The sequence below is a fragment of the Micropterus salmoides genome, unplaced genomic scaffold (genome assembly GCF_014851395.1).
Source record: "Micropterus salmoides isolate LMB-PRFRI ecotype aquatic unplaced genomic scaffold, ASM1485139v1 Ms_hic_scaffold_19, whole genome shotgun sequence".
In the NCBI taxonomy this organism is placed as follows: Eukaryota; Metazoa; Chordata; class Actinopteri; order Centrarchiformes; family Centrarchidae; genus Micropterus; species Micropterus salmoides.
The window spans coordinates 4,629,099-4,657,080 of NW_024041039.1; the positions used below are offsets into that span (position 1 = coordinate 4,629,099).

A 27,982-nucleotide genomic window follows, 5' to 3' on the forward strand; every position below is an offset into this window, starting at 1 on the left:
ATTTACCCTGGTTATAGGTAGAAGTGAACAAATAAACCTTCACAGTTAAGGGCAACCGCCTTTTGAGCAGCATGCATCAAAAAACGCACAACCTTTGTTTTCCATGTAAAAAGCTGAATAGTCTCACAAGCACTTTGTTTATATTGCTTTAGTTCACACATATATAAACACTTTGTGCATGTCTAGCCTGTTCTCATTCCCACGGAGTCAAATAGCTACGCTTTGGCATGTCCTTCGGCATCTGGGGTCAACGTGTATGGCGTCCTTTAGCGCAATAGCTCAAAGCACCGGGGGAAGCCCCTTAGCAGCATTGTTCAATGCTAAAAGAAAGTATTAGTAACAGAAAAGTCCAAGTAAAGAGGTCTTTGGGGTCGATGGACGGGTCAGACACTGGACTTTCTCCTAGGAGACCAGTTTACGTTCACATCAACATTGATTCTTTTTACTTAAGTTACGTAAGTTAACATACATGAGTAATGCTACTTAACGTGTGTAAGAAACGTAGTTATTTTAACCCAAACCATGATGTTTGACTAAACCTAACGTAACTGGACGTTTTGTTGTAACTGGACGTTGCAAAAACAACGCTAAAGGTTACCCAGGGCCGTTACGTCCATATGTGACGATACTAAATGAGAACGGGTTGGTGTGGATCCATAAAGTCTTAATTTATTCTTTAGCGCAGACACAGGTACTGTCTTGACGTGCATCATCACGGGTTTAACCTTTCGGGATATTTCTCTGTCCTATCCAGAAAAGCAGCGAGTAGTCTGTTACCTTCACGCCCTCTGATTGACAGCCATGACTAAATCTGATCCCAGCAATATGACGTCTGTATGTTTCAACTTGACTGAGTAGTGAGAAGAAGGGGCTGCATGTTTTGATGCACACTGCGTCAAACTGTGCATTGACTGCCAGGTGTTGATGGCCCTCTGCTGGTGTTTAACATGTCAGCCTCCACCCCACATAAAACTTGAAACAACAATCTGGTTATGACCTTCTTCTTCACTGTGCAGGCGACACGGCTACAATGTCAGAGCCACATTTATAAACAACATGGGCAGTGAATTAAACAGATTTTACACATTTAAACATGCAAAGCATAAACTAAATTAACTATAAATGATATATTAGTTCATCTCTCATATCTGCTCACCTCTCTCTCTCTCCTCTCATCCAGATGATGTGATTGCTTTCAGTGTTCTGTGTTTTGTTTTGCCTAATAAATCACCATCTATCAGGGCCCAGCTGACACACACACACACACACACACACACAGTGGCAAACAGTTCATAATGGACCGTTCATTTGTCATCCTCTGAGCTGTTGACAAGGAAAGTGTCTTGGATATGGGTGTGTGTCTGTGTGTGTGTGTGTGTGTGTGTTCATGCTACTGACCTGACAATAGAGATTTGTCCCCATTCATCTGACCAATAACACACTAGTCCTGTCAACTGGAGGCTAGCTTGATCCTCACACACGCACACACACGTGTACTATACTGTATGAACATTAAAGGGGCTATATGTAAGTTTTTGAATTTTAATAAATCAAATTTTCATTGCTTTATTGTCAGTGGGCTCAAAACTCACTCAGAAATGAAGCACACGCCTGTTTTCTCCGTTGCTTGCATCAGCCACTATTCTGCTTTTAATGTGAGTTCTCCGGGTCGGATTCAGCCCTGTGAGCGCTCCCGAGCCTCTCTTAGACTACAGCGACAACTCGGCAGCTAACGACATGCAGTCCACTAACACCATAAAACAACCGGCTCACAGCAAAACACGGGCTCCTTCCAGTTATTCCCCCAAGTTTCATGTTTCTAGCTCATTGCAGCTCATGGGAACATACAAACAGAGATAGTTCTACTGCTACGCGGTTTGAACCCTAATAAGGTTTCTATTAAAATCAAGTGATATAAAAGTCCAATCTTGACCTTCTGAATAGTAGTAACAAAATATCACCTTTCCACTCACCTTCACCTTGTAAGTTGCTTTGTGATATTACATTTTGAAAGTATTTTAAGGTATTAGAGCAGATAGCTGCTTATTTACCGTTATCAAAAAATACAACCTTCAAGTACAGAAAATGAAGATTTCAGGATCTGAAATGTTGATCTCGTTCATCATTGAATAGGAAAAGAAGTTACTCTGCAAAGTTTTTTGCTCGTGTCCGTCGTTTCTCCTCGGGTCTAACCGACGCCCCATGAATGATTAACAGCAGAGTAATTATGCACTATCAAACTTGGAATATTACCCCACTTAGCTAATGTTTAATGCTGTAATTAATTCTGAACCCTGCGAGCCAACATCAATTTATTTGATTAGTACTTTGCAAAGTCACACGGAGGTTTTTTACTGTTTTGAGGTGTGTGTGTGTGTGTGAGGGGAATTTTCCATCCGTTATTTGTGTGTGTGTGTGTGGCTTTAAAACGTTTCCATATTAATTAAAGTGTGATCCAGAGAGTGAGAAGCTGATTAATGGGAATTCAACGCTTCAGTTTTCATGTCTTTTATTTGCTGTTTTTTGTTTTCCGGGGCTTTGTTGTTGTTGTTTCCCTCACAATAAGACAAAAGAGGTTTCTGTTTTTGTTTCACTCATTCTGAGCAGGAGGCTCATATAACTTACCTTACTCTTACTAACCTGTAGAGATGTGCATTAACATGAATGAACAAATCTTTAACACAAAGTCGTCAAGCTGAACATCCACAGAAACAATGCTGGCGTTATTCGCAGTGTTTACTTAGGCCTGGCTTTGTGATTGCAATTGAAGTTGTGATGGTTTGGGGTGTTTTGTGGCGATTAAATTGTAGGAATAGGTAAAAACTGCAAACTTTAGAATTATAGCTGAATTATTAAATCTTGGAGGGACCGAACAGGGTCTGAGAGTGAAGACTGTCAGGAGAAGGGCTGAGACGAGGAAGCACAAGGAATTTTAGGCATTTGAGCAGAAAACAAATGCAATTCTTTCTTGCGAGGACTGTCTCGTTATGAACCAGGATGTTACTGTCATTTAGGGTACAGAGAGGGGTGAAGAATTTAATATTGTTTCTAGAGCAGTAGGGTCGGGCGATGTCTACGGCTGCGTCGTTAACAAGCCCACAGGCGGCTCAGCTGCTGCTGTGATAACGGATTGCGGGTGGAGAAATAGAAATTCTGTGTCTTTTAGGCGACTTTGTAAAACCTACTGCTGATGGAGAAAGAGGGAGTAGACGGAGAGAGGCGGGGCAAGCCGGTGTGTTTAACTGAGGTGGAGGCCTCTTGTGTGCGCTGAGATGCTTCCAGTGGACTTTGACGCCGGGCTATGGACGCATCAAAACCGTGGCGCAGCCGTAATGTACCGTAGTCGGGAGTCAGTGGATTCCTGGCGGTAGTTTCGGTTCCGGTTTGTACCTCAGATGAAGCGCACTGCACTTGTCTCATTCAGTACGGTCTGAATGGGAGCACAGCAGAGTAAAAGTCAGGTAGACTGTTAAAAAATGAATTCTCATTAAATAACAATGTTAATCTCATAACATGAAGAGTTTTTCTGGAAATGTTGGAGAACACGGATATGTGGGGGAGATTCTGAATGTGCAGAAAGTTTTGAACATGAACAGAAGACCTATAAAGCTGTTAAAGTCAGTTACTGAATTAAAATTAAATCATTTATTATTGAGGTAAAAAGTAGAGCTGCAACGATTAATCGATTGAAAGAAAATTAATCGACAGCTATTTTGATAATCGATTAATTGTTTCAGTCATTTTTAAAGCAAAAATGTTGAACATTTGCTTGTTTTGTCGTCTTAAATGCAAGAATTGCTGCTATTTTTGTCATTTATGACAGTAAATGAAGAGTCTTTGGGTTGTGGACCGTTGGTTGAACAAAAGAAGCAAATGTCACTGTGTGTGTTGGAAAATTTTCATAATTTTTCACAATTTCTTGACATTTCATAGACCAAACGACTAGTTGAGTAATCCTGAAAATAGTCGGCAGGTTAGTCCATAATGAAAATAATTGAACAGTTAACGTTTAACAGATAACTTTACAGTTTTGTTTTTAAGTCTTTTTGTTTGAATCGAGCAAAATATATATTATTTATTTTATCTATTTATTATGTCACCAACAACAATAGGATAATGTAATTACAGCTGACAGGAGCCTCCTCCATCACATGCCGACAAATCCTAAAATATGGAAAACAGACTGATAAGAGAGGAAGGACAGATATAAACACACACACTGGCTTAAAATTTTGTCACATCCACAAAGCATACACTCTCTCTCTCTCTCTCTGTCTCTCTCTCTGTCTCTCTCTGTGGACATGGTTATCACCGTCATTCTTATTGTCTTATGTCACTCGATGTCCTTGTCTCCAAGGGTGAGTGAAGCGATAAAGCCAGCGTGTCTGTTGTGTTTTAATAAGTTTTATCTGAAGACTCTTAACAGACAAACAACGTCAAAACTGAACAACCTGATGGGAGTGTTGAGTTTTCCACGTGGAGGTCATCAGGGCTCTTTTCAGCTACACATATCAACACCGTGTTGGTGCTTTAATTGTCCTCATTCAATTATTTGAATTGGTTGTTGTTGTTGTGGTAAAGGGAAGGTTCAACACACACTTTAATTGTTGATTGCACAGAAACATTGCCTCGCTCAAGGTTGCTTTGAGGTACACTATATGAAGTAAAACTATATAAATATTTGACACGGCTGCAACCTTAGGTGTGTCCTGTCTCTGTATCATGCATTTTGTCTGCTGTCCCCGTAAAGACAGAAGCATCTGGGGAAAGAAAAAAACATTATAATGGTATTAAATCACTTGGCCAACCTCTGGAAGGATAACATGATGTATAGTGGTTGTGGTTGCCAAAGTTTCTGGCTGATTAAAAACCTCAGGTTGCCGTACATCCTCAACACGTGTTTTGGTCACTGTGTGTATTTGCCAAGTCAACATCTTGCACTTTGCCATGGAGGCATCTGTGCAGGAATATACTGTCAGATGTTGGCATGTGTCAGCTTTGTCACATTTGGCGTTTAAATCGTTTTTTAACGGACATTCAGATTGAGCACAATGTGAATGTCTTGACTCACATTAGGTGTTCAAAGTATAAAACAGCCCATGACGGTAAAGATGTTGTAGCAAGCAAACAGCAGACATTGAGTCATTTAGACATTTATTCATGTAAATGCAAATGCTCCGTATTTGTATTGCGCCTTTCGACCACTCAAAACGCTTTTACATCTGCATTCACCATTCACACACATTCATTCACTGAGCCAAAGTGCTCAAACAGAAACTAACATTCACACACATTCATACGCATTCATTCATTCATTACTCAAGCATATTTATATATGCATATGTATAAATATGTATCTGTATATGTCAGAGGTAGCACGCCTCTGGAGCAACGAGGGGTTAAGTGTCTTCTTGTCTCTCACACAAAAGACATTTGTCTTATCCACTGCACCATCACCCCCTCCACCTCTTCCCCATATTTAAGAGATCCACTGTTAGGCAAGTGTTTGTCATATTCTGACCATGAAGAAAACCGTTTAAAACCACAATTAACCATCTGATTTCTTAAAAAAGCAAAAATCTGCCTTTTACCTTGAAATAAATAATGATTTGACGTTTGTCGTGATAATTATCGACATCGAACGGTGTAAAATATTTTATTGCCATAAAATTTTTGGCCGTATTGTCCAGCCCTTCTCTAAAGCCTTTCAATAGTGTAATTATTCACGAAAGGTTAAAACCAAGGGCAACTGGACTTGATTAAAGTTACTTGATGTTTCGACTCTCATCCAAGAAGCTTCTTCAGTTCTGACTGGCTGGTCAGGAGTCATTTAATGTCTTTGGGGTCGTTATTAAGGTGATGGATAACACTTGGTTCTTTCAAACCATATCCGTCCTCCTGGTCCATAATATGTACCTTATTGTCCTCAATGTATGTAAACTGCTGAGCCTAGACTTGAGGAGTTGGCCCTTCTGTGCTGAACCCTGCATTTCTGTAGTGGTTGTTCAGTTTCCCCAATATGACCCAGTTGGGTTTTAAAAAAAGGGATCTGGTGTTTGCTGAATGAATGAATGACTGGGAGTCAACTGAAGAAGCCTCTTGGATTAGAGGGCAAAACCTCTTCAAGTATCTTCAGGCAACTCCAGTTGCCCTTGATTGTAACCATCCTTGGATAACTGTGACCTGAATCTTCACAGACTACGCTAATTAATTTACTGTGTTTTCATCGCTGTCAATTTCACACACTTCAACTGCTTTCAGCCTTTACATTAAAGGACATTTGAGCAGAGTTTTATTCTTAAACCGACAGTTGAACTACTTTAAGGTTTTACACTCATGAACTGCTTTCAGCTCTTGCACCTCAACTGAAATTTCACCACTTTTATTGCTTACGCCAACTGACATTTCGGCTGCATTCATCTTTTACTAATCAACAGAGGATTTAACCGCTTTCATCTTTTACTCGTCAACTGACAATCCCACTGCTTTCATCTCTTAATCTAAACTAGTGCTTAATTTGCTTACACTTGAGCTGACACTTCCAGCTCAAATTATCGCTTGCACTTCAGTTTCAACTCTTTCCAGTGCTTCAACTTATACTTTAACATCACATAGCGCCGACACTTAAATGGATACTTATACTTTATTCAGGGCTTAGACTAAAGGACAACACACACATTACACGCATCAACTGATGTGACGCTCCTTCACTCATTACTGAATTTCAACTTCTTTCAGCATTTTGCTAACAAGTGGAACTTGTGCCATTAGTCTCACTGAAATAGTTGCAGCTTGACTGGTCTGTGCACTTAAGACTGGTACGTATTAGTCTACAGTAATGAGCTTTTCCCCGGTCTACTGTATGATAATTCTTTTAAAGTGTTGCAGTAACTGTCTGAATGTCTAATTCCATCTCTGCATCGTTCTCTGTGTAATTAGCTTCACCAGTGACTTTATGTAAAATAGTTGTGCCAAGTTTTAATTGATTAAAAGTCGGCGTGTTATTTCGAGGAAGAACAATGTAGATCCAATTAGCACTGTAACGTGTAAACATGAACACTAACTCCCATGGTGCACCAGGGTCTGCAGGCCTGTGTGTGTGTGTGATTCAGTGATCGCTCTCATTTCTTAATCATCACTTTCTGCTCCAGATGAGACTTTATGAGGGGACTAAATTGCCTTAAAGGGATTTCTTATTAAAGGGATTACACCCATGTAATCCCCTTAGTCCCAGTGGACCCCCAAAAAGCTGAACACACGCACACACACACACACTTGTATAGCACATAACCAGATTAGCGTGTGGAAATAAATATGCACAATGTGTTTGTTACCAATGAAAACACACGCGTTAAACCGTAGAGCACATCTGTCACATGATCCCGTTAAAAAAGGTGCACTTAATTGTGAGTGTACTGTATGTGTTCAGTACACAAAAAGTTAAAGTGTTTGTGTGTATTTATAACCTTGACATCATGAATCTGTGCATTGGTGTGTTGTGTGGGTGTAGTGTAACGCTGTGGTTTTGGCGCCGCTCTCTCGTCTCATCCTCAATTAACAAAGACAAATCCGCTTCTATCTCCACTAATGAGAGTCTTTAAGGTGAAGGGACTCTGTATTTATTTAATAAGAAGAAGAAGCTTATTTATCCATTTCCATGAGAAAAAAAAAAAAGACGCTGCTGATTCGCTGAGGGATGGATTAGAGGAGGAGGAGAAAGAACTGGAAAGAAAGGATGTGAACAAGCTGAATGGAGAACGTGAAAGAGACACGAGGAGCAGGACAAGCAGATTAATAGAGATGTATGGCGAAGAAACGGCGAAGAAGCAGGGCTTACAAAAGAGGAAAAGGAAGAAAGAGGACAGAGTAAACTTGGAGGAGGAGAAAAAAATTGATGAGGTAGAAGAAGAGGGAGGAGTAAGAAAAAGCAGTAAAAGAGAAAGAAATAGGGAGGAAGAAGAAATGGTAGACGGGAAGAGATGGAATAGGATGACACATTAGATGAGAAAGAGAGCCAAAAGAGAAGGATGAAGAGATGGAGGGAAATAGGAGAAGGAGAGCAGAAGAGTAAAAGGAATGAAAATGAAGGAGGAGGTTAAAGATGAGAAGGTTGTAAATGAGAAGGAATCTGAAGAGATTGGCTGGAGATGAGAGAGTAAAGAATAACATCACTTAACAATGCTGAGAACAGAAAAGCTACAAACACATGAATCTTCAGACAAACTAGGATGTTTTAACCATGATATGGCCGTACATGGTGTGAACAGTGACGTATTAGAAGATGAGCAACACTTTCTTTATTTCTGCAGGTGGAGCTGACTGGCAGCAGTGCGTTTGACTACATCCACCCTGGTGATCACGTGGAGATGGCAGAGCAGCTCGGCATGAAGCTTCCTCCCGGCAGAGGCATGTCTCTGTCCCAGGGAGCCGTCAACGAAGACGGGGCGTCCTCGGCTTCGTCGTCGTCTCACTCTGAGACGCCCGAACCAGGTAGGGTATGAGGGGAGGAGCCAAGATGGGAAGGGCGGGGGAAATTTGTCTTTGTCCCACAAGGCATCATGACCAAATATGGGGCCTACACTTGTCGATATCAAAACACAAGACATGAAAGAAAGGATAATGGATAGAGGGAGTTGTTTCTGTCATCACAATCCAGAGAGATGTTTTGTTTTTTGTCAGACTTTAAAAATGTAAAGGCGAGAAAGAACATATAAGATGGAAGAGGAAAACTAGGGGATAGGAAAAGGAGAAACAGGAGTAGAAAAGGACAGAAGAGAAAAGAGCAAGATGGAGGAGAAAAATCGTCTCAGGAAAGACTGAACTGTAAAAGTGGAAGAAGGGATGAAATAAAAGGTCAAGTGAAGGGATGATAGAAGGAGAAGGTCAGGAGGGAGTGAAGGAGGGGTAAGTAGAAGGTGATGCATGGATACATACTGTATACAGAATACAGAGGTCCATCGCTGGATGTACATTTGAATACCCACAAGGCTGAAATGTCGCTTGTTGCCCAGAGCCATACAGTCAGAAATACCTTTTATGATCCCTCTCACCTTTGAGCCGCACATCAAGGATATCACAAGAACTGCCTTCTTACAGCTGCGTAACGTAGCCAAAATAAAACAAAAGTATTTGGGTTTTCTTTCCAAGAGTTAGATGAGAAGATCGATATCACTCATGTCTGTCCGTTAAATAAGAAGCTAGCGGCTGATTAGCTTAGCTTAGCATAAAGACTGAAAGGAGCTAGTGCGCTTCAGAGCTGTTGGTTGGATTATCTGGTTTTTGTTTTTTTCCCCTCTTTCCAGTCTTTATGCTTAAGCTATGCTAGCAGCTTCATATATACTATATAGGGTGACCATAAGTCCTCTTTTTCCCCCCGCACATGTCGTCTTTTTGGGACCTATAAAATACATCCAGCTGGAATCTAAATTGCCCAAAATGTCGTGGATTCGGCTTTTGCTTTCTACGCTCGGCGTCCCTCATGCGTGCCTCTTAATAACAACTCTGCTATAAACTGGGAAAGGACACATTCCTCATTGGAATTATTTGCTTTTGCCTTCTTCTATCCCTCCATCCTTTTATCCCGCCATCCTCTCCTGCACCACATGTTCAAGACTTTTCTACCTTCCAAATGGTTTTCATTGTGCTTCACTCTCTCTTTCTCTTTCTCATGCTGATGATAATTTAAGTATTAGGGGAAAATCCATTTATAAATTAAACAAAATGACTTGATATCCATCGAGTCCCTTAGTTCATCAGCCTGTTCAAACAAGGAGGGGAGATTGGCTTCGCGGCGGCCGGGGTCTTCGGAGACGGCGCGGTAATTAGATCTGCTGCGGATTTATTCTTGGCTGATTGGTGCTGGTGATGGGTGAGGTGGGGCTTTAAATTAATTGGAGTTCCAGATTTGAGGGTTTTGTTCGTTTTTTTTTCCCTCTTTTGACTTTCTGCAAACCTCTAACCGAGCCTCCCCATGCACCAAACTAGAGATGGAAAGGATGAGAGGACATATATGTAGTCGTCAATGTCAATTTGTCTGCAGAGAAAGAAAAGAAATGGAGAAGATCTAAAACATGGCTGGGTGTTTCCCAGTGCTAATTTGCCCCAAAGATGGAAAGATATGAAGACATTGAAGAAGAAAAAAGAGCGACAGGGTTTCATATGAAAGTCTCAGTGATTCCCAAAGTTAATTTGACCACAGAGAGAAAAAGAGCGAGAGAAAGGAGGAGGGGATGAGGACAAAAGTGTTTGTTCTCCCATGTTAATTTGTCTAGAGAGAGAGATGGAAAGAAAGAGAAAGAGAGGCAAGGGATGTAGGGACGTGTTTGAATGTGCATGAGTGCTTAGCATTGTTAATTTGTCCAAAGAAAGAGAGAGAGGGAGGGAAGGGAGGGAGAGGTTTCAGACGGACATGTATGAACTTGAAGGAGTGATCCCAAATGATAATGTGTCCAGAAGGATTAGGATTCATGTATGTGTTCTTTAATGTTAATTTGTCTGGAGGAAGAGAGAGGAGGAGGAGGAGGAGGAGGGGCCAGCAGGAGGTATGAATTTGTATGAGTGTTTCCCAGGAGGAGGTGGGGCTTATATCAGGTGTCCAGGGTAACAGGCCTGTTCATTTCTCTCACAGACGATGTGAGGTGAGTGTTTAAACTCTTGGAAGGACATGAAACTCTTTTGATTGAATCGTCAATACAATGAGATACTGGAGAACAACGGGTGTCTTGTTTTCCCCTGATCGCCTTTCCTTCGTATCCTCTGTTGTTCTCCGTACAGACTGAAAACAGCCCTGCATTGTTAAAAACGCAGGGGTCTGCGGCGTGTGCGGCGTGTCGTTTCAGGTGTGGGTGAAACTAACATTATGTCCAGGAAGTCCGCAACACTGCACAGCCGTGGAAAGGCAGTAATAATTTCACTTGCGAGGTAAACAGTAGAATTATGGCGTTATCTCCAACGTATGATTGCCTGTATTCGATTGGACAGCACAGTGACATGGTTTTGGGTTTTGGTTGTTTATTTGTCCCTCTTTGTCGTGTTTCTGCCATTTCACTCCCTGCCTCTGTGTTCTCAATCCTTGTCTTGGTGTTTTGTCAGTTGTTTAATTCTTTCTGTGATCCGTTTGATTTTGTTAAAATCATCCTTGTGCGTCTTTGTAAGTTTTACTTCCTGGTATATTTTGGAGTTGTCTGTTTGGTGTCTGGCTGTATTCGGAACCACCTACCGCATACTACTGGCAACCACATTATAACCAAATTACATTAAACATACGCTGCATTATTGGCTATTTGCCCTCATGTTGTGTTGAAGAAGACTTGAAACTAGCGACTGGGACCATGAACTCATTATGAAAGTGTTTACTGAGGTAATAAATCAGATGAGAAGTAGCAACATTCGATCGGGCCAGTGAGTTGCTAGTTCAACTGTCCCGACGTTGCTTTTTATTGGCCCCGGGCCATCGGCCACCGTTATTGTCGAGCCCTGCGTTCTTAACCTTTCTGGCAGCCCGACACCATTTTGAGGTTGAAAATATTTTGCTATTGCATTCACAACTATAGTCTGTTTAGTTATTTTTAAGTGGTTTTTTATTCAATTTTTTGTGTCTATAGTGGCATTCTCGCGACCCCCATGGGACCACGTCGCGACCCCCCAGGTTAAGAACCACTGATTTAGAGTAATGAAAATAATAAAGCAATAAGAGTCCCCTTTAAAACTACTTCTGTTTATTTTTTATTTTTTATTTAAAGTGCTTCTAAGTTTCAGTAGCCTGTCAATAATGAGCCAGATATCTCTTGATTCGATTTGATTACATCAACGTCAACGGCGGTCTGAGTGGAGCTGACGTTATGCCTCATCAGTACGTACTACTAGTGGAGTAGGCGGTTTTGAATACAGCCTTTGTTTGGCTTCGTTTCCTGTTCAGTCTGATTATGTGTCACACCTGTGTTCACTTACCCTGCCCCTTTGTTTCTCTATATAGGTTTGCTTGTTCCCTTAGTTCTTGTCGGTTTGTGATATTCATGTTGTCTAGTGTGTCCCGTGTTTTCGGACTACCCTGTGATATTGTGAATGTGGTATTTTGGTTCCCCCCCTGCTCTGTTCTTTTTGTACTAATGCTTTTCGTTTAATTTTGGATTTTGCCTTTTGGATTGGCCACTTTGCTATGATTGTAACTCATCGTTCAGTAATAAATGCTGAGAAACAGTTCCTGCTCTGCCAAAGTGTCTGCATCCGGGCCCAAATACCTGCTTCTTGTTTCTGAGCTTTACAGCTTCCTGTAACACACAGCAACATGTCAGATGACGCTGCATTGTGTTGCTGCACACGTTGAACCAGGTGAAACTGGGCAAATCTGATCTGTGGTCTTTTGCAGGAACTTTCTGCATTGGCATCCCTGCTGCATCAACACAGCGGGCCCATTTAAATAAATTAGGAAAATGCACAGGCCTATGCGTAAAGTTTAGAGTTTTAAATTTCCCCAATGGTTACACCAGTGAACTATACAAAAGGACAATTTTTGAAATTATTATAAACCCATGGCTGTATGCTGGGTTTTGTTTGTTAGTTTATCTGTGGTTTTTGAACATTAAATTCACGGCATCCTCCACTCCAGACGATGAGTAATGCATTTCCACAGGCGCCTTCGTCATTAGTTTTCATTCCAGTCGATACCTGGCGAACACCACGCCTGCTAACGTGTCGGGCTGAGCTTTTCCATTTGTTTACATCGCCTTTTCCTCCTCCTCCTCCTCCACCTTTGTCTCTTCCTCCTTGAAGCGTCTTCGTTTCTTTCGTCCTCCCTCACCAGTATTCCTCTGTTCATCACCTGCCTCTTCCTGCGAGCACAGGGGAGTATCCGATCGATCACTGCTGACTTTGTTTCTCTGTGAAGTTTCACACTCCGGGCAGTACTTCATCCTTCCATATGCTAATGCTTTGTACTGGGGCGGTTTTACGGCTGGCTGTTTGTGTTTTTCTAACTTTATCAGGAGGTCATATAGTCATTTACTGGAATGGATTGCATATATATATATCTATCTATCATATTGTATTATTACCAGTACAATCAATTTAACTAATTTAAAGGGGACTATAAATTGTTGATATGTGATTTTACTTGTTGACCGAGTTCTAGAAATATGGAACAAAAGAGAAGTTAGCCGTGCAGAAGTTAGCAGTGGAGGTAACCATCTTAGTATAATGGATAAACGCTTCCATGTCAAAATAACAGGAGTTGTCTTTGTTCTTTCCGTTTTGCATGAGTGCCGCAAATGATATTCTAGCTTTTAGCCTCGGATGTAACTTGGATGTACCAGGCAGGGTGACATTAGCAGCTTTAGTTAGTGCAGAAATACAATTAAATCCGTGACTTTTGCTCTTGTGTTTTTGGTTTTGGAAACACGGCTAAACTTTTATATTGAGTATAACTCTTACTAGTTCCCCATGCACCCTAGTTCAGCATGTTGAGAAATCCAAAGCTTGGCTGACCTGTTGCATATCTCATTGGGCTAGGTCTTGAGTGAACTGTCCTGTATGATAAACTCCACACATCAGGGACTCCAGGCAGCTTAAAACATGCAAAAACCAGCTTCATTTTCACATAAAGTTCATCGGTCTCAATTGCTAAAAAGTTAATAACTGAGGCTTACCTCGCTCGCTGCTCTGTCGTAATATATCAGACAGCTGACCCCATCGTTTTAATTACAGTCACGCTCATGAAAGTATTAAAATTGGAGTTAAAATATGAGATGACCTTGGGAAGAGAGAGATCTTCCTTTGAAGCTGTGTGCTGCTTTCAACGCCCTCTTGCACTTACAGAAAGTCATCTTTAAAAGCACATGACGCAATTTGACTAATATCAGTCAAACTGAGGCTGAGAGGCTCCCCGTCTCAAACTGTTCTGAAGGGTGAGTGGTTGGAAATTATAACTCATAAGTGTAATTCAGAGTCTCCCTGAGAGGAGGAAAAACTCACTTCAGTGTCTTCATTACATATCATCAGTTCAGGGTCATAGGAACATTGATGTTCCATCTGCTGACTGAAGACCTTTTAACCTCCTCGCTGGAGATGACTCGTATTTTTGATCGTAAACCTTACTTTTAAACTGATACACAGATTCTCTGACTTGCGTTTTTTAAAAAACAGAAGTTGTTGCAATATCGTTGATTTTGGTTTTAGGTAAGTACGTATATATTTAAGTAAAAGTCATAATGTAAAGGTGAATTGCGGGAACACGAGTCTTCATGTCTCTCAAATACAACAGAGATATAGAGTCCTATTAAAGAAATTAAACATTATGATGCCACCTTAGACAGTCTGCCAGCCGCTGAAACTGAACATCCTCTCATCGCCTCACCAGTATTGGCTGAACCCACAGCTTTCTCTTTCCCTTGTTGAGAAGCTTGAAGAGCAAAATATAATATCTGGTGCTTGGAAAATTGCTGACCAGGTGCACCAAAAGAAAACAAAATACAAGAAGAAGAACTGTGTCTTAGACTTTGTGTAAACAAACAGAATTTTGATTAGAACTGGTCCTGGAAACAGCTTTTACATGAATTTCCCATCTGTTGATGTTTAGTCAACTTTAGTTGTCAGAGATGTGTCATCATGTTGTTAAAACGTTTTTCATACAACAATAAACTACAACTAAAATACAGTTCCCCTCGTTAAAAAGCCAACATCTCTAATTATCCATTACATCGAGCCATGTAAACAAAGATTCTCATTAACTTTACCTGATATCCAGCCCGTCCTCACCAGGAAAAACGGCCATATAGGTTGATCATGCAGCAATAATTACGACCCAAATTTACTTTTTTTGTTAAGCCATGACCACTAGTACCACAAGAAGTCAGAGGATGTAGTATAAAGAGCAGCAAAGTCCATGTGATGAGGTGGTTGGATAAGTCAAGTAAACTCAGGACTTGACATGTTTTAAGTTAAATAACATTTTGTAGATTTATGTCGCATGACTTACTTTATGTGCTAAGTTGAACCCAAACTACAATCTTTTCCTAAGCCTAACCAAACAACGTTTTTTTTTTTTTTTTTACATTCCCCATTTATTAAACATCATGTGACTTAAGTAACGTGCTGAAGGGCCTGTAAGGCTGTCGCTGGACTGGTACTTGCCAGTGCTCATACATATTGTATATTGAATTACATTAGTTTTATTATTTTAGGATGCCTAACAGCATCAGGCAAAGCGACTGCCAATGAAAACTAGCCTGTGGCTAACTCTGGTACATTTAGTTTTTTGTTTGAGTATTGATCAGATTGTCCCTTCTCAAATAAACAATTAATAAATAATATAAACCTGTTTTGTCGTTTAGGTGCAAGTACATGTTGTGATATCAGAACCCATGCAGTAAAAAGGTATTCCTCTAGTATAGTAAGTAAGCCGGTAAATAGTTTGAGAGCACAACCCACCGTTGTGACAGACCTGACAGAATGGTTTTAAAAACTCGTTTGATTATTGACATGTTCAAAATATCATTAATATTTTTGGAGAGACAGGCGTTGAACCGAATTTGACACTTAAAATATCAGCCTTCGTTTGTATGTCTCCAGAGAATACAGCGCTTTTCTTGAGTGACAGAGGCTCCATAGATCCATCACCGAGAGAATTTGGTTCTTTTTTTTTTTTCATTTAGAGTCTAAAATATCTGAAGTCAAAGTGATTTTTGAACACACCAAGAGGGCGAGATTTCAAAAGCCATCCTTCCTCAAGACGTCATGACCACACAATGATGACACCTTTTGACAGAAAAATGACAGGGGAAATTATGAGTTTTTACATCCCTCATGTTCTTTGTGCCGTTGACATTCTTTGTCCCTTAGAATCTAAACTCAAGCTTTGTTCTTTGCTGCTCTAATGATGCGTTTTGCCTTTGGGCTTCAATACAGTTCAGACTGTCTTTGCCTAAACAAATGTTCAGAACACCCCGAAATAAAAACAGACTTGATGAAAACATTTCTCGGTATTTCTGTCCTTTCTTGCACAATTTCTCCAACTTTTCCCAAGTTAAACTTTAGTTATGGTATTTGACTTTAAGGGGCAAGCCAGTACCTGCAGTGGTTTGCCTTTGAACAACCTGCCTGCTGTCTGCTCTTAATTTCATTCACATTCACGCCATCAAACAGAAAAGCTTGCAGTTAATTGGGTATTTATTTCAATTTTCTCTCATCAGAGAAAAAAATTAGTTAGAAAAACACCCAAATTTCAGAGTCCTTCTGGAAGGAACAGTAATTCTGCCCTCCACGAAAACACCATAAGTTCTCCATTATTAGCTCCTTGCCGTCTAATTGTCCGCGGCGTCCCCTTATTTCAACATCATAAGTCTTTGATTATTGTTGCTAATTACGCTATTAGTACAATGGAGGGGAATAATTCGTCATAATCGCTAACATTTATCATAATTACTAAGTTTACAGTCACCTACGTTTAATGTCATTTATAGCGGCCATCAGCAGCAGCTCCCACCCAAGGACAAACTCACTGTGTGTGTGTGGATTCGGTGGTGAAGCGTGTTTGTATTTGCATTTGAAATGTCACTTGGACTCCAGGACAGAAGGCAAAGGTCAAATCTGGCAGAAAACACACACACACCAATCTCTTGTAGAACACGCTCCAGTCTTCTTCTTTCACCTCTTTCTTCAATCCTCCTTTCATTAAATCATTGTATTAAACTCAAATTACTGTCAACTTCTGAATCTAGTAGGGATCTTTTATGAGTGCAGACCTCGAGTCTCTAGTCCTAACTAAAAATCTAAATATGCAGCTTGTCATCGCCTTCTAAAATGGCGCATTCTCGTTCTCTGTTGCATTTTCTAAATAAGTTTAAAGGACTGCAGCCTGTGCGCAAACCTGGCGCACGCCTCTCAAACTCAACTTGCTGCGATCTGAAGCTGTGCTGACTCCTTGTTGATGATTGGCTCATTGCTCTGTGTGACCCCCAGATCACTTTCTTTCCACCGCTTTCCAAAACACACCAGGAATCAGATAACCAGCAACACGTGGAGGGTTAGCGTGCAGCCGAACTCAGGATTTTCTCTCACAGTCTCAAAGTGCGGCAACAAAAAGAGGTTCAGTCTTTTTGTCAGACCTGCTAAATGATTTCCATACAGCAGATCCTCTAAACTCCACACTCACTGGGAAAATTAGTCACAATGGATTTAGTAAAAGTGGTCAAATTAATTAAATCAGTGTCATGAGTGTTTTTTTAAAGAAAAGCAATAAAACCACTTGAGGCAAACAAAGAACTTTTCTGAGGCGGAGGATTATTACTAAAGCAAAATGATCCGTTTGGTTAAGTTTTATTAAACTGCCGCCCGCTCTCTGCCGCTCTAAATGAAATCTTTAGAGTACACAATAGCCAATCACAGGCTATTATTATTAGAGTTTTCTAATTAGGCTTCTTAATGAGCACGGGGCTGTTTACAATGGGAACAGGAGCTGTTCAGATAATGGCAGCAGAGGACAGGGCGGCTCTGGACGACAAATAAACCGCTCCTCACTGCTATCTGTCTGTCACAGCGGCGATAACACAGAAACTTCTCAAGGTCCAAGACTCAACTTTTAATTTGTGGAGAGGCAGGGAGGGTGTGTGTGGTGGTGGTGGGGGGGGGGGAGTGTGTACTCAATCAAACTAAGTTTAAAGAGAAGGGCAGTGTGTTAAACATGATGAAGAGGTGTGTGTGTGTCTTTGTGGTGTATAATCACGTGTTTTTAAGATGTCATCCGAGGAAGGAGGGTACGAAAGAGAGATGGGAATAGCAGGAAACATTTTAAAAGAAGATGTAATTGGATGTTAAAAAGAAAAGAAGGAAGGAAAGATGGAGTGATGTGAAACAGGAAGGAGGGGAAAAATGACGGCAGAGTGACAGAAAAGAAGAGAAACAAAAGGCAAACAAAGAAAAAAATGAATTGCATTTGTGGAAAGTAAATTTACTCAAGTGCTTTCTGAACCTGGGCTCTATTTTCACATATTTTGGTGTTGAAACGACGCGTCATTTCATTCTCAGATCTCGTGAGAGGTGAGTTGTTGCAGGAGGACGACTGCGGAAACATGAGTCAGAGTTGGAGAGACACAACAAACTCCTCTCTCTCGTTTCAGAGCGTGAATTGTCCTGTGCAAGACTTCAGTTTCCCGTTTTCAAAACAAAGGGTGTCACCGGGAGTCCCTCGTTCCATGGTGTTGTCAGACACCTGGTGTAACAGTCGGAGTCTGTCGGTGGCGCCAAATTGCCCCAAAGGAATACGTTGCAGCCACTGCAGCCGGTTAAGCTGCCAGCTGAAGCATCCACCGCACAGATTCCAAAACCTTTTATACCTACTAGTCATTTCGACACCAGTATGGTGTGTATGTGAAAATAGGTTTAAAAATACCAAAATTATCCTTTAAGTAAGCTACTTTTTAGCAATAATAAACAACAAAGAAATGATGATGTAATACTACTGGTGAAGATGAGACTTTATTGATCCCCAGGGCGGATCACAAGCTAACCAGCTGTATATAATGCCAATAATATCTTAAACATTATTCTCAAATTGGCCATTCTGCATAATGCGTACTTCTACTTAAAGGTACTTTGTCACATACACATACATGTAGCGGGATTCATTATCTGCATTTAACCCATCAGTGAAGGGAGCAGTGGGCGGCCACTGTACAGCGCCGGGGACCAACTCCAGATTTAAATGCAGTGTCTGGTCAAACAGCACTGACAGGAGAACCTACCTAACATGTTTTGATGGTGGGGATAACCGGAGCCCCCGGAGGAAACATGCAGTTTCCACACAGAAAGGCCGGGGCGACCGGGCTGTGAAGCCGTGAATGGTTTCCACTAGGGCCCCTGTGCCGCCCATTTTATTTTTTTTAAAGGTACTTGAATGCAGGACTTTTGCTTGTGACGAAGTATTTCTACACTGTGGTATTAATTTACTTATGTACAAGATATGAAAACTTCTTCCACCACCGGTGAACTGAAGAATACAGTGGCCAAAGAAGGAAAAGGAGACTGAATGCATGAATTAATAAGGAGAAACTGAAAGAGTGAGTGCAAGTTAACTGAGGGGGAAAAGCAAATAAAGAAAGAAAGAGACGAGTGGATGGAAGAAACACTGAGGTTTCTTATATTAATGACGAAGAAGGGACCGAAGGAAATGAGAGAAACAAAGAAAGAATGAATCAATGAAGACAAAGTGAAAACGGAAAGATGGAAACGGTAACAGTGGAAGAAATGGAGGAAGAAAGATGGACTTCAAGAGAGAAAGAGATGAAGTAAGCAAGGACTGAGGTTTCAAGTGAAGACGATGGAAGGAAAGATTGTGAGAAATGAAGGAAGGATGGACAACAACAACAAAATGGAGGCAAATAAAACAGAAAAGAGAGAGAAACTGACCCAGAGTGTGAATGTCCTGGGGCTGAACTGCTGGTGGCAGACAGCACAGCAGGACGAGGTCAAAGGTCACTGTTCTACGGAAGCTGACTGGGGTCAGACACACACACACACACACACAGCGCCGCAGTCTGCCTCGCAGCGATCTGTCTGGTCGCTCATCGCTGCCGTCGTGTGAAAACATCCCCACTCAACATGTGGAGGATTTTGACTGAATCGATTCTTGTGTGATTTTATGGTTCTTTAGATGTTTTATCATTAAACGAGAGTGTGTTTAAATCCTGACAAACTGATTCGTTAAAACTTTTAAAACCACTTGGTAGAATCTATAACATTGATCTGTCTTTTCCTCTCTTAAAATAATACGCTGAGACCGGTCTTTGATGAGCTAATGCTGGGAAACTATCAAGTTCAGACATTTCTAGACAATTATTAGGTGCTTTATATTTGCTCTAATCAATCATAAAACGGAGTACAACAACTGCTGTGTAAGAAATGTACTAATGGTACTAATATTTTATTTTTAATTAATTATTTATTTGATTGGGACAGTACATGTTAATGAACAAACATGGAATACATGCATGTAAACATGTCGGATTGTAGCTACAAGCTAATTTCCATCCGTAGTCCCATATTAAATATGCCTTCTTAATATTAATATTAAAACATACTTTTAGGAGTGTAAAAGATTTTTCTACTAAACCCTATCAAGCAGCTGTACAAAAACAGAGTGGAAGACGTATTCAGATGTTTTACTTAAAGGTTCGGTGTGTAATATTTAGGAAGATCTATTGATATAAATGCAGTATAACATATAACTATGTTTTCAGTGGTGTATAAAGACCTTACATAATGAACCCTAACTTTTTTTATTACCTTAGAATTAGCCGTTTTTTAATCTACATACACCCCGAGTCCTTTTACTTGGATGGACTGTGTTGCGCCGCCATGTCTCTACAGTAGCCCACAAGGCTCTTCAGAGTGCGTTTCGTCACCATGTTGACTTCGTACAAAGAAGAAGAACAAGTAACGTTAGTAGTAGTAGTCATCTGGTTAATTGGAAGTAATTAGTTTGCTGTCCATGTAGAGTGAACACATCTCTGTAGTAGTATCCATGTTGATTCCACTTAATTTTGACTTAAGAGCACATGAACACACTCTGAAGTCGGAAGAACAACTTCACAACTCTGGAAATGGATCATCCGAGGAGCACATGAACCATGAGCATTGGTTGCAGTTCAAAACCTTCACCACAAGATGCCACTAAATCTTACACAAGGTTCAGTGTGTAAGATTTAGTGGCATCTAGTGGTGAGGGTTGTGAATTGCAACCATCGGTCCAGTCTACCACTGCCCCCTAACCTTTCAAAGAGCGTAGGAGAGGTACGGTGGCTGACACAGCACAAAAGGTGTCTCTTCTGAGACAGCAGAGAGTGGCCAGTCAAGAAATGAGGTTTCTTTAGGTATATTTATTAAGAAATTATATTTACTTAATAAAGTAAAACCATATGTTATGTGACCCAGCAATAATATCTGGCCCGCTGCAGATTATGGTGCTTTGATAGCAGCTAAAAATAAAAAATAATACATAAATACTTTGATCGCAGTGCTGAAATAGATCTGTCATGGCAGCAACAGTTACTCACATAATCACTTCCTCTTTGGTGGTTTTGCCTACAAAATAAAAGGCGGAGGGAGCTTGTTTACTGTAATGCAGTATTAGAGTTGAACTGAGCTTTTACTTTATTCTAAAATTCTGAATGACAAGAGTCTGTAGCTGCTTGACACACCTCTGAAAGAGCCGTCAGAAAACGTGATTCCCCTAAATGTCCTCTGCCTGGAGATACTGGGGAAATGAAAAGGCGTCTGTAGGTTGATGGATGAGGATCAAACACCGAAAGAAATACAGTGCAGCACATGCCGTGATCTGAGAAACATTCGCTGGAGAATCCATTTGTTGAATAGACGGGAAAAAAAGGTCGTCTTGAGGTGGGATCAACCACTCAACCCTTGGGTTACAACTCCTGCACTTTACCAACTGATCTAACTGAACATGTTGATGTAAGTCAGTATTATGGCTCATATTCTCATCCACCATCTAATGGTTGAAAATATTGCTCCGATGCTAAATTATTTGCCGACCCCTGCATTATATTACTACTTCTTCTAACGTACATATTCAACATAGTGATGAGTGTCTGCTACTGTAGAAACATGACAACATAACATGGCGACGTCCATGAAAGGGGGAACCCACAGTTTTGTAGATATAAATGGCTCATTCTGAGGTAATAAAAACATAATGGTTTATTATGTAAGGTCTTTATACACCACTTAAAAACATAGTTATGGATCTTATATTGGATTTCTGTCCTTAGATCCTCAGAAATATTACACACTGAACCTTTTAAGTAAAAGGACCAATACAGTAAAAGTATTGTATTCAAATTCCTTCTAACTTAAAAGTATTGTCAGCAAAAATGGAGTGAAAGTGTCAAAAGTAACAACATTTATTCAAAGGAAAATATCTGAGCAGTTTGGTGACGCCGCTAACAACTCATTTGAAACATGACGAGGAGAAACAGTTGAACCGAAAAAGTTAAGCGCCATTGGTTTAATCTTTAACAATATGTTGATTTTATTGGCTTATTAAATGTGTTATTAATGTAAAAAACTGAAAAGTGACTCCAGCTGTCAGATAAATGTAAAAAAATACGATATTCCATCTGAGATGTGGTGAAGTAGAAGTATAAAGTAGCAGAACATGTTACCTCAAACTGTACTTAAGTAGTGTACTTGAGTAAACTACTTTTCACTACTTAAAATAACTGTTTAAATACAACACACTCTAAAATTAAACTGTTGATTGTGGTTCGACTCCTAGCACGTTGACCTACAACAGATCTCTTCCTGTTTGTATCTTGATCAGAGCTGACAGTGGACCTTCTTCAAACTGTCTGTGAAAGTATTATCATGTAGAAAGACTTGTGTGTGTCTGTTCCATCTGATCAGCGACAGTAAGTCGTAGTTTGTGTTCATCAGAAGCCAGAGCAGCTCGTGTTTGTGAAACCAGTTAGCAGCTCGATGAACACGGCCACCGCGTCTATTCCTCCTCACGCCTTCCTCTGATTACGGATGCTAATCTGTTCAGTCCATCCATCTGTCCCTCTCTCCACCGCCGCCTGGATTCAATTACACCAAACACACTCCTCGCTCTGTTATCCTCGCCCTCTCTGTTTCTTCTTCGTCCTCGTCCCATTCTTTTTCATGTGTTTTTTTTTTTTCCCATCCTCCCTTTCTTGTTTGGTCGTCTTTTATCTGGGGAAGCCGCTGTCGTCTGGCCAAACATGAACAGATGAGGAGAGAGAGGGGGAGAAATTAAAAGAGAGGAAATATAGACACAAGGGCTCAATGACACAAAGGGAGAGAGAGAAAGAAGTTGTGGAAATGAAATTTAACAGAGTTGAGTTGTAGACGAGCATTGATGGACTGTGATGCATTTCTAAATAAGTTTGAAATGATTAAAATGTAATTAAACTTGCTTCTTTTCCTGTTACATCCAAAATATATATACTTGTGATGTTTTGGGTGCTTCTCAAAGCCATTAGCACACAAATCTCCCACTCTTGACTTGGCCTCACTATGTTTTCACCCAGATGATAATGGTGAAATGCTTACAATTATCTTGCTTGTGTAACCGAATGTTTAGGTGTTAGCATGCTAAATGAATATTGATGAATACTGGTGTCCTGCCAACACTTTCTCACTCCCGACTGGTCACATCTTGACACTTGGTCAAGACCCTTTGGCATCGCTTTTTAACACCCTGGGTACCCCTCTGGTGTCGTTTTCCGATATTTAGAGCCAAGTCAAGTTAGTGACAATAAATATGCAATGTCCGGTTAGACGTTCAAAATAAAACGTACGCATAACATTACAAACATCACCATTTTGAAACAGCACGTTGTGAAACGTTGCAATTTGGTTAGGTTTAGGCACCATAGGAACTTGGTCATGGTTTGGGTTACAATAACTACCTACGTCAGTTAACGCGTTAGTTAAGTAACACTGCTTGTGTAACTTACGCTATTTACGTAACCTACGTAACTTGAATAAAACCATTTAATGTTCACTTTTTCTTTCACATGGGAAACGAACACCGGTCTCGTGGTTGAAAGTCCGGTTTCTGGCCCTCCATCCATCCCAACCAGCTCCTTACTTGTTCTTTTCTGTTAAATATCATTTACCTACCTTTGCCGTTCAAAGAGGACGCTACAGGGATTCCCTCACTGCGTTGAACTATGACACTATGGGAATCCCCACTGTTTTGCAAACTGAGGCTGATGGGTCTTGACCGTGCGTCCATATGTAAGGAGATGTGACTGAAAACGGGTTGGTTCTGCATGCTGTTTAGGAAAAGTGGCTTTCATGATCCAAGATGGCGCCCCATTCATTTAAAGGAGACCTATTATGTTTTTCCACATTTTATGACATATCTACAAGTTATAATGTTGGATGTTCAAGTTAAACATGGCTAAAGCTTCAAATAATGAGGTTAAAGTAAAAGAACCTCAGATTCCCTCCTGTTCTGAACGCTCTGTTTTGAACTGGTTTTTCAACCAATGGCTCTGTTCTCTTAATACGGAGCCTGATGGAGACGGTGTTCCATATATGGTCATTTGCTCCCACAGCAACGGCACAGCAACGCTCAGTCTTCCTGTTCGGCCCAGCGACAACAGCAGCCTGGTAACAGCCTTCAAGTCTTGGCCAATCAGAAGACAGTGGGCTTTGAGAGAGGGGGGCTTAAAGAGACAGGAGCATCTACAGCTTGTTTCAGACAGAGGCTGAAATGAAGGCCTACATGAAGAGTCAGTATAAGAAAAACTTTTCTTTTTTTTTTACATTGAATCATGCAAAGCTGCCGTACAGGAATCACAGAACTACAATATAGGACTGGAAAAGCAGTTAAATAGGTCTCCTTTAAACAAAAGTTGCTCACATTTCTTGACTTCTTGAGCTTCTGCATTTTTAAGCTGCTATAAAGCGAGTGGTTATCATTGTGTCTACTGCCCAGCAACATGGCCAACCAACAGCCAGCTAATGTCTATATATTGTTGACTTGTTGTCTTGTTGACAATTTCAGACAGAGCTCTTGTATGCTAATGTGTTTACGTTGAAAGCAAATTACTTCCCACTGATTCCCTGCTCAAACCATGATCTTTTCCTGAACCTAAGCAAGTAGTTTTGTTGCTTAAAGCTTTTAAACTGCTCTGTTTCACATTAAGCTCTAGTTTTACTTTAAAAGTGTTACCAGACATTGTGTATTTATTCTTGCCATCTTGACCACAGAGCCTTACATGTGCAAAAATGATGCTGAATGGGCAACCCAGGGCAAAAAACCCCCCACCAAGAGTTGAACCAGGCCCAGGTTGGGCCAAATCTGACTTGAAGCCCAGCAGCTTTTTTCAGGAAGTTTGTTGAAACATCCTAATATTTATCATATATATCGTCAGTAGTTCATGTGTGGCCTCTGCTGACAGCTAGCCAACATCTGTCCAGTTGGCTGTTGTAGTGATTAATCAAAACAAACTAGCAGTCAAATTAGTGTGCATAAAGCAAATAAAAATTACGTTCAATCTGAATGCACCTTTCACTGAATGGGGGTTGATGATTCATCCTCTGAGGGCCGTACATGTTTTGAATGATTTCAAATCCATCCAGGTGCAGACATATGTCAGTCTGGACCAAAGTGTTGGACTCAAACTTGTGGTCACATGATTGGAGCCTCTTCCTGACTGCAGCTAAACAGACGGAGCAGGCGAGAGACCTGATGTTGATAAGAGAGAGATCCAGCGTCCTGTTTGTGTAAAAACAGATGCAGCGAGTGCTTGTAAGGCCGTGGATTCGGTGTTTGTCCTGTGGCCGAGGTGTTTTCAGTGTAAATGCCACAGGAGGAGCCACTGGACGCTGCGTTCAGGCAATCGTACTCTCTGCGGGAAATCTGATATTTGTGGTGTTTGTTTATATTTGTTTTTATTGTTTTCTTTCTCTCTTGCATGTCAGAGACTAAGAGCTGTGGATTATCAGCACGTTTGACATGGGAATATGTGTGTGTGTGAGAGAGAGGCAAAGCTACTGTCATTATTTCTCTTTTTGTATCCTTCATGCCTTAACTTTCCTTTATACGTTTTGTGTTTTTTTTTTTTTTCCTTTTGTTTTGTCTTCTTTCCAGAATTATCTATTTTTATATTAAGTTTATTTACTTTTTTTGGTCATATTTTGTGGTTTACATTTTCAGTCTTTTCAAAGCCACAAATCAGCAGTTTATTCTTCTTTTAGGGAGGTTTTTACAACTCTGGAAAGTTTTCAAAGCAACAGTTATTTTGTTTGTCACAATGATTGCAGCACCTTTTTTTTTTTAAATTTGACTTTATTTAGTTGAGAAGTGACAGAAGACTGAGTAGGTCCCACCGTGAGTAGTAAACTGATCTTCATTTATAAAATCGATGGTGTGCCCCTTTAAAATCAAATCTCTTTGTTTTCATCCCTTCATCTGTCTAATTCTTTGTCTCCACAACTTCCTCTCACTCTCTTTCTCTCTCTGTTCTGCTCCCCTTTTCCTTTGTGTTCTCCTTTTCCATTTCTACACCTCCATTTCTCTTTTACACTCTCAGTCACTCTTTTGTCAATCACGTCTCCTTCTGTCTGTCTCTGGAAGTAATTACGCAGGTTGCAGATACAGACAATTACTTATTATCTCTAATGTGTGTGTGTGTCGCTGTGACCTCTGACCTCTTTGAAAACAAAGACAAGCCGTCTGTCTCATCGTCCATATCAGAAAAAACTAATTGTTTTTTCATTTACTCTCAACATTATGCTCTCCTTTCTTATCCTCTCCCAATATTATCGCTTCATTTGGCCAAAAATATTTGGACACCTGAACATTCACTCATACTAGCAGATGTTGCTCCCATCAGACCCCAGAGCATCACTGAGGTCCAACACTGATGTTGGTGTTCAAATTTATCCCAAAGGTGCTGGATGGGGCCGAGGTCAGGCCAGCCAAGTCATTCCACACCAAACTGGGGATAATCTGTTTTCCCCTGCAGAAACTCAAAATGTAATAGGTTTTTGTTTCCACCGCTCTCCACCAACTTTAGGGATGAGTCTCTGGAACTGAATGTGTGCTTTTCTCAGGAGGTGATATTAAATGCAAAGGTTCAAAGGTTTGCTGCAGTGCTGTCGTCACAGAACAGTGTCAACAACAACAGTAAACATTATTTTACTACTGCGTCTCTAACCCTGCAGTTAAACATATGAAGATGTTCAAATGTTTGTTGGGAGGAGGGAGATGGAGTCAGAGGTTTGAAGCACAGGATTTCTTAGAGACACAACATGCTGCCAAACAATGCAGGGGGAGGGGGAAGGAATGCTGCAGTAGAGCAAATTGAAAAACTACAAAGTGCTTCTAGACCACTGACTGCCGACCCCACCAGACCCCTGGATTCTGGGTACAAACTTCTCATGTCTTTCGTGGAAGCATGAAACAATACAACATATCAGTGCAACATCTTCCGTTGTCAGTCCCACAAAAGAATGACAGACAGGTCCATGCTGAAGCTGGACAGAAAAAATCCCTCATCTGTAAACCCCCTTGATGACAAAATGTATTGTGTTTCAACTATTTTACTTTTTGACCTTTTTTGCCAAGAAATACAAGCAAGACATCCTGTAGGACCTGATTCACGTTGAATATGTGATCATGAAAATGACACTGAAATAAAAGTTGTAATCTAAAAAACTTTAAGGTCAGTTTTAAGAGAAAGTTACGCATCCTTTCTGTGTCATTATCTTCTCCAACAGCAATCTTAAAGTGTGGGGGATAAACAAAAATCCTCATGCCTCTGCTCCATGAAATAATTTCACTTTAACACACCTTTTAAACCTTTTTAAAGTCACATGACCACATAATTCTGTATGTGGTCATGTGAATCCGCCTTCCTTTCTTCCTCTTATCTCCTACTGTATAACTTCCATTTCTCCTTCTGCTCCTCCTTTTATTCTCCTTTCCCTCTGTCTTCATAGGTAGATCTGTTCCCCAGAGGAAGAGGAGAAGCTAAAGACAGCTTAGAAAAACCTTAAGAGTCCCATCACAGTGAGATCACTGGGGGGGGTAAGATGGAATTGTCTCTGTGAAGGAAAGACAGGAGGAAAAGGAGAGGAAGAAAGACAAAGCCAGGATCAAGGCGTCTCCAGACTATTAGAGCGCTGTTTGATTTGAGCTCATTGTCCTGATGAGACTGTCAAAATAAAAGTCTTTTTTTTATCGCTGCCGAGAGGAGGGGGGTGAAGAGAAGGGAAAGAGACGAGAGGAAGTGAGGAAAGGAATGGAGAGAGGGAGGAGGTGAGGAAGGAGGAGTGGTTTTACCTTTCTTTACCTTTGGTTCCCAGGCTTCTGCATTGTGGGAAAAGGCTTTGAGGGAATCTACCATCTCTCACACACACACACACACACACTCGTACTTTATTCACACAGGTTTTTAAGTACAAAGTGAAGTGTGTGTGTGTGTGTGTGTGTGTAAAA

At 40.7% G+C, this 27,982-nt stretch overlaps 1 protein-coding gene across 2 annotated transcripts in view; it reads left to right on the forward strand.

Annotated features, from left to right (window-relative positions):
- LOC119910711 (neuronal PAS domain-containing protein 3) overlaps window positions 1-27,982 on the forward strand; it is a 659,826-nt gene that overhangs the window by 585,567 nt on the left and 46,277 nt on the right. For both annotated transcript variants that reach the window (XM_038729499.1, XM_038729501.1), the window contains one exon: window positions 8,310-8,490. In XM_038729499.1, the coding sequence (XP_038585427.1) occupies window positions 8,310-8,490 (181 nt within the window). The remainder of the gene's footprint in view (window positions 1-8,309; window positions 8,491-27,982) is intronic.